The sequence below is a fragment of the Bos javanicus genome, chromosome 10 (genome assembly GCF_032452875.1).
Source record: "Bos javanicus breed banteng chromosome 10, ARS-OSU_banteng_1.0, whole genome shotgun sequence".
Lineage (NCBI taxonomy): Eukaryota > Metazoa > Chordata > Mammalia > Artiodactyla > Bovidae > Bos > Bos javanicus.
This window is the reverse complement of record NC_083877.1, coordinates 43,600,883-43,615,817: the sequence shown is the minus strand read 5'-3', so window position 1 is coordinate 43,615,817 and position 14,935 is coordinate 43,600,883. Positions and strand designations below refer to the sequence as shown.

The window sequence follows — 14,935 nt, the reverse complement described above, 5'->3', positions numbered from 1 at the left end:
CCTGCATCTTATTCACTCGTGAGATGATCTGGAGCTAAGTTGCCATGTGGAGTCCTTTTAAACCAATGCAGAAACAAAAGGGGGTCTGTTAAATGTAAAATGATCCCCATAGTTTCTGTAAGTAAGCCTCTGGTGTGAGAGAAAATGGACTATTCAGGTATCTACAGTGACAATCCTGAAGAAATACAAGATACATATCTTTTCTGAAATATCAAGTTTACATGTTCAGTCTACCTGTAACTTTGTGTACATACTACATTTTTTAATCACTTAAATACTTAAAAATATATGATGTATAAGACTAGAAAAATAGAATGCTTAATTAATGAGCAGCATTTCTTGATCATCTCAGATAACAGAGATATATATGACTCTAGCCTTTTGATTACATGTATCAAGTATGTATACAGTGACACCACTATTCACTTGAACACTGTTAAATACATATTAAGCATCAATTAAATATTTAAATATTAAGTATTAATTAAGCATCAATTAGAAATCACACTTGCCTTCAGCTTCAGTGAAGCACTTAGAAAAGTTTATTTTGTGCTTAGATTTTTCTAAAGCATCACAAAATTATTACACATCCAAACTCTTCAGTGGTAGAATATTTAATATTCTAAAGAAGAGGCCTTTAAAGGGGACATTATAGAAATTGTCTATTACCATAACAGAGAAGTGATCCATTCAGAGTATCTATGTTTTTTCCTTTTACTGCAGCTAATACATTTCTTTACTGCTGCCCCACAACTCCACCCACTTCCTCTTGCTGTAAGGTGAAAACTATTCTCTTTAAGGAGTAAAAAATATATTAAATGTCCCATCTTGCTGATACCCATCTGTGAAATACCACAATAGAAAGTAGAGAATACAGTTTGTCTTTTCAAAAACATAAAACTTTATGAGTTTAAATCATCTAACATACGTTGACTTTGTACAATCAACTAAGAACTTTTTGGATGAGGACAAATATACACTGAAAACACACACTGTAAGATGCTTTTTCCTGAGTAGAATACTAACTTTATATCATATTAAGCTTCTGTGAATTTTCAAAATAGAAAATACCAAGGCTTTTCCACAAAATCAAATAAAAATCAGGAATGTTTGCCTTCACATCCAAAAAAAAGAAGTTCAAGTATAGGTTCAACAAAAATGATGTAAAATCTGAAACAAGTAGCCAAAATTTTAAGTTATCAGATGGCTCTTCACTTTAAGTATTCTTCAGTAAACTTCAGTTTGAAACAATTTATTAAAACATGAAAGACATTTCTAGGAAATTATCCAATTTGGAAAATAAAAAATGTAACCCATGGTAAGAAAAATACAAATCATACACTGAACACAGGAGAACAAAAAAGGCAACCAACCTTTATAAACTTTCTAAACATATCCTGTATTATCATGGGTAGAAAACTGTAATTAAAGTAAGGTAGTTTTTATTAGTCGCATAATCTTAAAGTATGAATAAATTTTGGACTTTAAAGGAGATAAAGGGTTTCAGAGTTGTTACTGAAATACACATTTCTTGAGACAATGGGCAAAGTTCCCATTAATGGGAAATATGTTCTCTTCACACAGTGAAACTGACAAAAATTATATCAAATGAGAAATCTTCTTCTCTAAAGTAATCTCCTTAAATACCTCAATAATGCAATACTTGGGAAATGTAATTTTTCAACTCAGACTTGAAAGTTATTATGAAACAAACATACAGAAATCTTATTGCTTGGCACCAGATTTTCCAAAAATAAAGAACTGTTTGAACCACCATACTGTTTTCAAATCCTATTTTTTCACAGTGCTACGTTTATTTTCCAAAGGTAGAATGTTCAACCTAATGACAATCCAGGCTGAACCTTGCAATGTACAAGCAAGTCACAGTTCACTTCAAACCAAAACAAATGCTCGATCTTCTGTTTCTGCCAATATCATATGAAAATACTTGTAAAAATTAACTAGGATTTATCTGTGGCCAGTGAAGGACCCACAGAACGTTGTCTTACAGCATTCTGTGCAAAGTCTTTGTTTGCTCCTTCTTTGCTTTCAGATTCCTCTTCTGAAACATCTTCTACATCAGCCTCTTGTTCTTCCTCCACTTTTTTCAAAGGTTGGGAAGATTCTGGTAGTAATTTTCCTTAAAGATAACAACCAGAAGTGTTTTGTTGTTGATGTATTCTAATACAATCAAGATACAATTCATATGCCCATAAACTGCTTTGGCAATGATTTATCAATCATGTTTGGATTTCCAAAAGGAAAAAGCTGTATTCAAGAACAAATGACACTATAAAAATAACTGGTTTGGAAGGTCCATTTTACTTACCGAATTCATTCTTATTACCCACCTATTCATGAACTGAACTGAAATTAATGAATCAGAATTAATGCTGTGAATATGGATGTCTATAAGAAAATAGACTGCATTAAATAAAACTACATTTACTATTAAATCTTCTAGCTAATAAAGATACTAAGACAAACTTCAATAGTACCCTTGTTTCAGCTCCCAGGCAAACAGGAATCAGACGAAAGCTATTTTCCTAGACATGATTCTTTTTTAAGTGGAGTCATAAATGTGCCTCCTCCTCTCCATATATATAATTTTACTGAGGCATAATTACAAACAACATAATATACCTATCTTAAGTATATAGCTCAATCACTTTTTTAGTATGTACATACGCACACTATCCCCCCCCACCCCAGTTTTAATAGGAACTATTGCAAGTTAACTTAAACTTAGAACACTTAGAACATACCATGTTACAGAGATACAGAACACAGACTCTGGCTAATGAGCTTTTCTCTGTTCAGTGGTCCAAGACCGTCCCTAATTCTAGGCAATACAGAACGGAGCAGGAAGAAAAGGGGGATAAGGTAGAAGAGACCACAGGAATTCCCATACAGTGGACAATCTGTTGTTTGATCTGTCTGGCATATCTCTTTCTACTGGGTTAACTCCTTCCCTACGCCCCATCCCACGCAGCTGTAGTTGAGTACAAACAACAGCTGAGAGCAGTGCTTCTCCACCAGGGGCGATTCTGCTGGAACACTTGGCAACGTCTGGAGATATTTCTGATTGCTACAAGTGATAGGGGCAGTGCTGGGGCAACCAGGGGGATGATGCTAGAGATTCAATAATGTACAAAAGAGAGCTTGTCACAAGAATTAACCAGCTCAAAAGACCAACAGAGCCAATGCTGAGAAATTCTGATTTACAGTTTAAAAAAAAAAAAAAAGTGAGCCCTCTACACAAGTACTCTACACAGAGTACACCAGAATTTTTTCAAAAGACAGGTGAGTATAGGGAGAAGTATATTTCCTTCTTACTCTGGAATTATGAGCTACAGCTTTCTGTAGTTATTCTATGCTCAGGACTAAAAAGAGCCCCAAATGGAACAAGCACAAAGTCATAGAGAACTGAGCAATTCAGAAACATTTGAGCCCCAGGATTTAGTCAACTCTGTCCTCTGGCTTCCTCACTACATGAACCAATAAATTCCTATTTTGCTTCAAATTTGACTTAGTTGGGTCTTTTCCCAGCAACTTAAAATCTAAGCCAAAAACACAAAATGGAAAACAACTCAAATCCAGAAGCCTGGTATAGAAGGGGCAATATCACATTCAAGTATGGATTAACATCAGCAGTGTAACAGATTACCTAAGACAAATCTGTTGTTAGGTTTAAGGTTTTCTAAGCAAAAAATATAAAAAAACATACATTTGCTGACTTAACTGTCCAATAAGTAATCTGCGCTTATTACACTTTTCCGACAGATCAGTGTCCCTTGGTGGATAAAATTATTCCCTCCCCTCCATGCATGTAACTTTTGATATCGATGCAACTATCTAAGAAATTTTTTAAAACCCTATCAGTTCTTCAACAATGAATACTTAACTGCCATCTTCACTGAAATGTTTCTAAATTGCTCAGTTCTCTCTGACTTTGCACTTGCTCCATTTCATTTCAGAAGTTTTGACCTCAGTAAGTCCTAAGTCACGAAGGCAGCAAAACAGAAATATCAGGCTAAGAGTTCAATTTAGGTTCTACTCTCAGCTCTCATTTTTGCGTAAACCTGGAAACACAGTTCATCTCTCGGAGCTTTAGTTTACTCAATCACAAAATGGGAAGAGTATCACTTATGCAGTCTACTTTAAAGAGCTGCTGAAAAGCAAACGGGATGACAGAAAGTGGAAGTTCTTTACAGACAGTAAGAAGGCCTTCATAACAGCATAATTTTCAAAATTAAAAATAAATGATAGGTAGGTAAAATTATATTAAGACAAATAGCAGTGAATATTCTAATTCCCATCTTGTAGTAAAATATACAGCTAATGAGACTCCTAAAGCAATGACAGGAATTGCTTTTCCCAGTATCCTAACAGAAAAACTTGACTCATATACAAAGAAAAAGCCTCAAATGTGGTCACTATACCAATGAGATGACTTCAAGACTGGAATATATTCAACTTTTTTGGACCCAAATATACTCATATGGATCCCTGAATATTATGGAATTTTCAAACAAATTGACATCAGGTCAATGGTTATCAAATATCTGTTAAGGTACATGCAGTGTTGAAATTCTCCACACTATAAAAGCCAAAATAATGACTATTATGTTCCTAAATGCACTGGGCTGCCATGTCATTCTTACATGAAATATGTGTCTCTCTTCTGACACTACTCTGAATTTAGAAACCCTAGTTAGAAAGGCAACCTGTTGTGTGTGTGAGTGTGTTTATTACAGAAATGAATGGGATTACAGTAAACAAAAAAATTTTAAAATATACTTACTGGAAGGGTATGGCTGGGGTCTGCGCCTTTTTGAAGGACACAGACAATCCGCCACAAATATCATGAACTGCAAAAATAAACATAAGAATCTGAATGTATAATAAAAAGCTAGCGCAATTATATTAAATCACAAAATTCTAAAATATTTTTCTTCCTAGTACTCCAAAAATGAAGAACTTACAAGTCCTAATAACAGTCCTGAAAGCAGAGTTGCTAAAGCAAACACTGTATATGATCCCCAAATCGGTAATCCAAGGTCTTCAATAAAATAGTTATGGCAAGTCTAAAATCAAAAGAACAAAAAATAAACTAAAAGTCATAGCCATTTCTTAAAAAAGTTGACAATGTCAAAATGTTTAAAATAGAAATAAATTTGAGCCCTTACCCTGATCCACATAGAGAGCTGAAAGAGTGCTGACATACTACTCATCCTAAAATAAAAAGAAAAACCAAGTCATATACACAGCTCTGAAGTAGAAGACGTGTATATTATCTATATTTTCTATTTTTGACTCTATAATTTCCAACACAACAGATTTTATTGGTGATATTACTCAAGATTAGTGAAACAACAGTGATTTCAGGCCCATAAGAAGGCTTATTAGCAAAAATCAACAGTTTCAGAATTTTTGCCAGTATGTAATACCCTCAAACAAAACGCTTGATCTTTTTTCCTTTTCTCCTGTTGTTTTGCCTTTAACCTTTCACTTGATGGTTTCTCCAATGTACTGTGAATATGGGATGAGCTCTATGGAACCAGCTAGTTTGATGTTAGGCACACTATAAGCAAATGGAAACTTATTCACCCTTAAAATCCTCCAAAGAACACATAAGGAAGGGAACCTGAAGGAAGACTGGGAGCACTTGCTGAGTCAATCCTTCTCACCTAAGAATTACCCTCCTTTCATATTAAAATTAAATAGAACTTACAATAGTATTAGTTTGATACAGTTTAATAACAACAAAATAATTACCTAAGAAATAAGTCACCACAGAAGTAAAAATACCTATTTTCACATAATTAAACCCAAGTAGTTTTTTGTTTTTTTTTAAACCCAAGTAGTTTTGACAGGCAGTCAGAAAAAAGGTATGCTCCCCAAATTAGGTTTGTGGGTTCTCTCTAGCATAAGTGGCATCCACCAACACAAACTAATTCACACATAAGCCAGAGCACCTGTACTCAGAATGACCTAATCCAATCACCAGTCTCTGGGTGGGGGGACGGGTGCCCCTGCCAAGCCAACCCTAGGAGTACCCTCTATTCAGTCTAACAAGAAAGGTATGAACTGCTGCCCTGAGGAGTCAACAGAGACTTCCAAGCAACCCCCACTTCTGCCATCAGAAAGAGCAAGAATCATTTACAACACGAGATTTCAAATAAAATCAGTTACATTTTCACTCCAACAAAGAAAGGTACTTTAATCATGTTGCTTCTGTTTAAAACACAAAATGGGAACAGGAACAAGGAACCAAAACATAAATCACCGTGCAGGCTCACTGCAGCCTGTGCTACTTAGATTCTGTCAGGAACATTAGGTCCCTTACTTGGGTTTGGTGGGCATGGTGGTTCAGTGGGGGAATTCTAACAGTTCAATTCAGAGATATAAGGAAAAGGTCCTACAGATAAACTTCTATTTTAAAACACTGTTTAGGGATAAACTTTCCTGCACTCCCAGAATCCAGAGCATTCTCTTATATACTGGTATTTCCAATTCTCCATCCTCCAAAGACACAACTGGTAAGAGGACAGGAAGAGATAACTTAGCTAGACTAGGATGAGTCCGCGATGGCCTCAGAAAAACTCAATATTCCCAGAGGTCTCTCAAATGACCTGTGAGGCCCTGCTCCCCAAGAAAGTAACAAAAAACCTTCTTGCTATGCCCAATCCTTACTGCCCCATAGACAATGCTCATCCATACTATTCACACAAAAAAGTTACAACAGGTGGAATAATTCAGTCACATTAAAACAAGGAGAGAAATCTAAAAGTTGCACAAGTCAGTATATGGTTGAGGCTTCTCATTCAATATTAAGCTCGAATGATAGCTTTACCCATTATGTCACTTCTAGAGGAATTATTTTGATGATACAAATGACCATATTTACAGAGCTAAAATATTCCTAACAAGACTTTCAGCTCAGTTCTATAGAATGCCTCTCTCTACCTTAAAAAAGGACCACACTATCTGTTGGACTTAGAAGATAAAAGTCTAAACTAAAAATATCACAGAGTAAATCTGAACATATTGTAACAGTCCTAGAATTAAAACGAAATATAAATGCTTTATTTACATGAAATACATGATCCACTTAATTCTGAAATAAAGAGAAAAACCCTTTATACTTACAAAATAGAACCTGGACCAAACCATGATGACACGGGTTCAATACTTTTCCACTCTTTGTCACTTATAAAGTTTATGAAGTCCTTCTTAGTTCTTGGACCCTGATATCGCCTAAATTCACCATCTTTACAACTAATGAAGATCAGAAGCAAATATTAGCACTGAATACATAAACCTTGTTTTGCTATTTCTATAATCTCATTTTACGATCAATCTTGTACTCAAAATCAGCAATGAGCAATACACAAGTAGCAAATTACACTAATTACCTACCCTTAACATCTTAGCCCCGTATTTCATTAACCACTGAGGTTATATTTTTAAACAGTCATAAGCTTTCAGACTTTATTATATTCTTCTAAACAATAAAACTGTAGAATAAGTTTTAGTTATATTAATTTAGTTATATTAATAGTTACATGTCAATTTGTTGTCGTTTAGTCACCAGGTTGTATTCAACTTTTGCAACCCCATGGACTGCAGCCTGCCAGGCTCCTTCATCCATGGGATTTCCCAGGCAAGAACACTGGAGTGGGTTGCCATTTCCTCCTCCAGGGGACCTTCCCAAACCAGGGAACAAACCCTCATCTCCTGTACTGGCAGGCAGATTCTTGTAATCTCTGGTGGCTCAGCAGTACATCTCAGTGTAATTACATCAATTACATCTCAGTAAAAAACTGAGGAGAAAAAGAAATCCGGTATGTAGATACATATCAGAAAATTACTTTTAAGCCACAATACACACATTAAAAAGACGACTTCACGAAAAAGTGGTTAGAATAGTGTCTAACATTTATTATTTATTAGCTACTATTAAACTAGAAGTGAACAATTTGAGGCATTTTTCTGGTCTTTTCGATCATAATCACATCATCTCAGCCATCAAGCTTTAAGTCACTGGAGGCATCTGGTGCAGTGCAGTGATTCTATTTTACAGTCTGCTTCCTGACACCCACCTCCTCCTCCTCTCCAACATATGGAGCTCTGCCATAGGATCATAAGTGCTCTCCCTGTTCCCGTATCTTCATCATTTCCAATCTACCTTAAGTAATATTGCCAGTCTAGGCCTACTTACTTAACACTTCTATTTTGATCACTTACAGGCAAAAACGCCCCACTACTTACAGTAAGATTACAGGACCCTTTATCCATCCAAAAAATTACAGGTTAGCTCCCACTCAAAAATCCAAAGATTTTTGGAGAAAATGGCATTTGAGCTAGTTTTGAAGGATAAGTACGATTTCAACAGGCAAAACTTAGGGGAATGGGCATGATAAACAATAAGATTAAAAGAAAAGGGCAGGAAATTCTAGAAAATTTCAGGGAGTGTTGAAAAAGCTGGGAGACTAATAAGGGGTATGTGGAGAACAGGACTGCATGAAAAGGGTGAGAAGCACTTATAGGGAACATGAATTTAAACAGATACAAAGGGGAAATAAAAAGGGGAAACATATGAACATGAAAGAAAAGACAAGGAATGTCAAGATACACACAGAATCGCTGAATTCTTGTTTCAGGAGACAAGTGCCTCCTGTCAGTCAACACATCAGCTTAAGGTTCAGGGCAGATACAGAGATTTCTTATGGCTAATTTAGAAGATAAAGACAAACTAAAGAGCCTACACTGAAGACTACATAATGGTGTTTATTCTAACTTAACTGTTTCATCCACCACTGTTCCCAAGGCTGAGCTAGAGCACTTTCTGAGCTAATGTGTAGACATTCCATGCTCCTACTTATGACTGTTTATGAGACAATCCTCAGATGGAACACTTAACTCTGCACTCCTAATAATTCTACTTCCAAGGTTGAGTTTAATCTCCATATTCTCAGGAACCAGTCCAGTGCAGTGATTTTCCCCCTTATCAAATTTCCTGCAGTACTTACCACAACTCTGGGCTCATGATCACTTATGCCACTATTTCTCGTGCACGTCATTTTCTAAGGCAATTAGAAATCCCGAAGATCAGGGATTATTTCATACCTCATTCATCCAGCTAAAGGCACCTAAGATAGCACTAAGCAAAACAAACCTTCTAATAAACTTACTGAATATAATGCTCTTTACACATGATCAAGGCTAGAGGCTACTGTTCTGATTATGTTATGATGCATCCCTCATAACCACAGAATCTTCAAATACTTACTGATAAATAGTAGGAAGAGCAGTTATGATAAATCGTCCACTTAGTCCTACAAATGAGAAAGATTAGAACTAAATACAAGAAAGAACATACAGGTTTTACATGAGCCGATCTTTTACTACTTAAAGGTTGACGCTATTATTTAAATACTAATAGGCAAAGAGTATGAAATTAGACCTAAAAAGAGTTTATCTGTATAACACAAACAATGAAAGAAATTTCATTTACATACTTAAAGCAACTTAAAAAAAAAGACTATATATTAATTTAAAAGTACATAAAATCTGAATATTGAAGACATTTGTGAACATATATACATATAAACATTTGGTCAATCATACCACCCTAAGATTACTAGCATGAGTCATGGGACAGCACGATATAACTGTAGTCTTATGTCTAAAACCAAAGGAAATTGCATTTGATAATCAAAAAACAAGCACAGAGTTTCTAAAGTATTGTTAAAAATGGAATTGACTCTTTCAAAAGGTGGGCAGTAACAATATCAGCTAACATTAACCATGTGTTAAACATGAAAATGATGAACACCAATCTATGGCTCAGCTTTCACATCTGTAAAACTGGGATACTATCTATCCCACAAGGTTGTGTAAGGACTACAAAATAAATGCAAAACACTTGGAGCAGTACCTGTAAGAGTAGTGAGTGCTCACCAAATACTAGAGATTATTCCCATTTGGGATAGGGGCAGAGCCAAGAATCCAAGTTTACCGTGGCCAAGAACAGGTAATAAGCATCACGTAAGCGCAGGGCTTGACACCTGTCCAGGGAGCCAAGTCAGGAGGCCACAACCATAAGGGCTCTGTAATTAAGAGCCCATATCCTCAAATCATTATTAACGGATTAAATTTGGAACCCAACTGCAGAGACTTAGATAATTTGTCAGGGAACGTGACCTGGACTCTACAAAGAACTTCAACCACATGCTCCTTATTCTAAGCTTGGTACATATGTAAATACTGGGGTGACCAATGTCCACTTGAGCCATAAGGTTCTATGGCTTCTCACAGATGTCTTACATACTTGTCTGGGGCCTGGGATGCTAAGGAAAAAAGATGAGAGGAAGTTACATGGGGAACAGTGAGGGGAGGGAGATTCCTCCAAGTTCCCTTACAGAAATACAGAAAAGAATTAAGCTGCCATACACAACTAGGGAACACACTTCACACTGAACCCTCATTAAGGAGGTGGGTAAATCAGCTTAACCAGCTGTTCATAAAACCCAGTGAAAGGCAGAATTAAGACCATGTAATGCAGAAAACAGGATCAACACACATCCCAACCTGCAAAATGAACCAGAGACTTAAACTACCTGGCTGCTCTGTGACATCAACTTTTGCAACATTAACCTCAAGATCTTCTCCCCATTCGGCAAAACTTTCCCATTCTGGTTGAAGATTCTGACAAGCAGGACACCATGGAGCATAACTAAGAAATACAGTTTAAAAAGAAAAGTTAGAACACTCTAATATAAGCATTTAGGGATAAAAATTCTAAAATGTGTAATTTGTAAAGAACATCTTTTAAAAACAAGATAGCAAAGTGGTTTAACTTTGTGAAGACAAAAAGGTTTTAAGTATGAATCTAACACTCTGGAAATCAAGAACTATGAAATGATAATGCTAATCACAGAAAAGTAATTCTGGGAATAAGTTCTTAAGACACAAGGGGACTTTTTTATGTGCAAAACAGCTCTTTAAAAACCTTTGGATTTCTCTATATAATGGGGCCAGAAAGCTCAAAGCCGAATTTGGGGTGCATCAGTTTTAATAATTTTATGTGCAAGAGTCACAAATGTAAAAGGGCCAATATGAAAAAAAGGAAGCACCCAGTGCTGTGGTGAATAGGACACGCATGCCTCATTTTAGAGAGGGAAACACTACCCAGTTTGACTGTCAGGGGAACAGCTGGCCCCAGGGAAGCTGGCCCAGGACTGCAGGCTATTCTAATTTAAAAGGAGCTGAAAATCCTCGTTTTTATGTAAAAATGCTACCCCAAAACTTAACCCAGACACAAACACTAGGCAGGCCAAACGAAATTCTTTGGCCAGACCTTGGTCAACCTCGGGTTTTCAAATCTGTGGCCAAGCATACTAAGCATTTTAATTACTCTTCTGGTATTCCCTTGAAAGGCCCTGAATCTTTCAACTTTTCCCATACTGTATATTATCTCATAATTTACCGCGGTTTTTTTTTAATGGAACCAGGTAGAATAAAATGTATACCTGTTAAACATAATACAGTTTCTGTACTTCATTTTCTGTTTTCTTGACTTATTTTATGAAAATAAAACTTCTAAAAGTAATTGGCATTGTGGAAAAAGACTAGTACCACACACAAAAGCCAAAGTCCACAACAATAAATTGAATTACAATCAAAGTATCTCTGTAACACAATTCCTGATTAAAACAGATTTAACGTAGATAACTAACTTGTAATAGAAGCAGCCTATTATTAGAAATACTAGACCCTTTTCAAGTTTCTTTTGTTTCTTAGGTGCTTTTTATAAGGTTTAACTTCATATTCAGTAAGCTAAGGGAAAAAATACTATGGTATATGTATTCTTAATTTCATACAGATGCTCTAATTCAAATTCCCTAATATTTCACTTTTGACTGCTATATTGATTAGTTGGATCAATTTTTCTTATATTGATAAAAAAATCTCCTTGAGTAATACTGGATTGTAATTTGCATATGAATTCATAATCACGATTGCTCAACACATTATTTATGAAATCGTTGAGTATTTTATAGGCACAATCTAAAACAAGTTACTGAGGACAATGAAAACCAAATGCTGTCCCTGGTTCTATTTCCTCACCCCTGCATCTTCAACACTTTCTGAAAATTGTTTCGCTGAGTTACAAACTATATGCATACTATATAAACATTTCCCCTAATGTTCTATGCCTTGTTTGATTTTATGACTGGAGTTATTGATCTGGCCTTCTGGGTTCTCCCTTGGAGCTGTCCACCTCCACCTTCCTCCTTAACTGGCAACCCAACCATACAGGGAAAACACCCACCTGAATCTTGTTAAGGAAAAGGGTTGTTCTAATAACCTTTGCATGTGTACACTGTGTTAGTTTCTGGAGACAAAAAGAAAGCCACTATGGCAATACCTGAACATATTAATTAAAGCTATGTCTCGCATATGTAAAATCCAGGAAATAAGACCTATCTTATAGAATCTGTAAAGAATTTAATATGATAATGTATGTAAGTGCTTAGAAGTGTTTCAGTTTGGTTCAGTCACTGGGTCATGTCCCACTCTTCCCGGCCCCATGGACTGCAACAGGCCACGCTTCCCTGTCCATCACCAGTTAACACTCAAAATGGGTGTTTTCTACTAATATCACTAATATCAGTAATACTGCCACCACCAATTTAGCGACAAGAACAAACGCAAATAGTTTATATCTACCGATACAAAAGGGACATTATTATAATGGAATTAGCACAGACATGACTTTATTCAAACAGCGTGTTTTGCAATACCACTTAGGAAACCTAAGAGTAACAACCCATAACATTCAGTACGTCGCAAAAACACACACCGAAAGGAAAAAATGAGATGTGGGCAGAGAAAAGCAACAACAACCAAAAAAAGAGGATTTTTAAAAAATAATCCAAGTTGAATTTATTTGGCATTTAAAATATGCCTAATTCATAAAATAAAATTTTAAATAAAAGTTTCCAACTGTAACATTCTAAGTGGACTACTTTTTAAGGGTAATTAGAGAAAAGGAGAGGAGACTTCAGTTAATTTCCCTCTTTTGTAGAGTTTGGTGAAATAAGTCTGTGAGTCTCTGAAGACTCATTCTCAAATAAATAATTGTATAGGAAGTAGAAAGACCCACCTCCCTCAACCCCAAGGCCAGGAAAAGTTGAAAGAATTCAAAGCTGAACGTAACCTCACAGGCGCACCTCAGCCCTAGCAATCAAACTAGGATGCACACTTTAGGGGAAATTTAAGAGCATTCCCCGGTAAGAAACGAGGAGAGAGTAAGACCAAGGCGGTGGAGGATCCCAACAGGAGTCAGGAAATCTCGAGGAGTCGGGGGGCTCCCGCCCCACAACTCAGAGTCGCAGTCCCGGGCAGCCTGGGATCCGCATGAGAGGAATGAGGATGATACCGGGGCGTCCAGACTTGGATCTAGGACCTCAGCCCACCGAGGGGCCCCAAGACCACAGCCCCCCACTCACAATTCTATCATCCACTCTCCTTCCAGCAACTCTCTCCAGTTTTCGTCCGTGATGATGCGCACGTCGCTCCGCTTCCCGTGGGCCCAGGGAGCTCCCCAAAGCAACAGTAGCAGCACTGCCACCGGGATCCGGAGACTCCCGGAGGGCGCCATGTCAGCCGTTTCGCCCACCCACAACGAGCGAGGCGGCCCCCACCTCCGCGCAGCAGCTCCTCACTTCCGCCCGCGCCCGCTGATCAGTTTGTGCGCATGAGCGCGGCAGGGCTCGCGCGCGCGCGCGCGTCTTGAGGACGCGCAATGCGCAGGACAAAGCTGGATACTAGTGGATTGGTTGAGGAAAGAAAAAGGGAGCGCCCGTAGTGCGCATGACGAGAACCTTCTCTGCCTTCTTTCTGCTTTGCCCCAGAGCCGTTTTGCAGGAAAAATGAACCCAGGGCGTGGTGTACAAAATGGGGCGGGACTTTGGAAAAGAAAGGCTTAAAAATTTGCATCAGGATTTTGGCGCCAAATGTTTGACATTTATACTTCCTGAATACAGTTGGTAAGTTTACACTAAAGCAGTTTACAAGTAAATGCTCGTCAGAGTTTTCTTTTGTTTCATTTGAAAATTTTCGTAAGAAAGCTAATGGATGTTTATATGAGTCAGAATATTGGTTTACTTCTGGAGGATTAGAGAGACTGGAGGAGCATAAGGGAGACTTCATCAGATCTGGGTTCCCTTTATATTGTATATCTTGGTCTGAAAAGTAGTTACACGGGTTTACACATATGTTAAAAAACCATCGACCTGTACATGTTTCATGCACTTGTATGCACTTTAGGATGTATGTTATCCCTCAGTTTTTTGTAAATCATTAGTTACAGAAATAACTAGATCAGAAATTCAAAATGGGACAAGACACATAGGGTTGTAACAAATACTTAAGATTTTTTCCCAAGCACTTGTAAATACAACTGCAAATCAAAATAAGCGCTGTCTTTAAAAAGTATTAATCAGTCAAATGAAAATAATTGAATAATTGCCATTACACCTCCTGGCCTCACATTCTCTCATAAACTCAATTCATTTGGCTAATTTCCCCACCCTTTCCGTGCAAGGCCCTTTGTAGGACACTAGTAATTTACTTGACTGCCAGCAGCATTCTGTCACATAGTTTTCTTGAAAGGTGCAATGTGGTGCCTCATTTGCTTTTTTTTCTTCCCCCCTCCTTTTGTCATAGCTGCTCCTGCTGAAACTTCTTGGCAGTCCTTCTGTACTTGACTTCCAGACACTGGCTTGCTCTGGGATGCTGTACTGGCCCCCTCCCTTTTATATCCACACACTCTTCCAGATAACCTTAATTCTGGCTTTAAAAGCCATCAATATGCCTGTCATTCCAGCTCTCACCTTTCTTGGAACTTCAGACATGTATATTG

At 37.2% G+C, this 14,935-nt stretch overlaps 1 protein-coding gene across 1 annotated transcript; it reads right to left on the bottom strand.

Moving 5' to 3' along the window:
* Nucleotides 1–519: 519 nt before the first annotated feature.
* TMX1 (thioredoxin related transmembrane protein 1) lies at nucleotides 520–13,796 on the bottom strand. The gene is made up of 8 exons (XM_061430972.1): nucleotides 13,521–13,796; nucleotides 10,626–10,741; nucleotides 9,296–9,341; nucleotides 7,153–7,281; nucleotides 5,190–5,235; nucleotides 4,986–5,087; nucleotides 4,805–4,871; nucleotides 520–2,140 (listed from the first exon to the last, which is right to left on the bottom strand). Exons 1-8 carry the CDS (start codon nucleotides 13,670–13,672, stop codon nucleotides 1,962–1,964), a joined length of 837 nt encoding a protein of 278 aa, XP_061286956.1. The 5' UTR covers nucleotides 13,673–13,796; the 3' UTR covers nucleotides 520–1,961.
* Nucleotides 13,797–14,935: the final 1,139 nt, after the last annotated feature.

Excerpts from the sequence above, each read along its gene's own strand:
- TMX1 (XM_061430972.1), bottom strand. The coding sequence starts at position 13,672 with ATGGCGCCCTCCGGGAGTCTCCGGATCCCGGTGGCAGTGCTGCTACTG. Across the intron at positions 10,742-13,520 it reads GGAGAGTGGATGATAGAATT|TTATGCTCCATGGTGTCCTG; the intron begins GTGAGTGGGGGG and ends TGTATTTCTTAG. Across the intron at positions 7,282-9,295 it reads GCTCTTCCTACTATTTATCA|TTGTAAAGATGGTGAATTTA; the intron begins GTAAGTATTTGA and ends GATCTTCATTAG.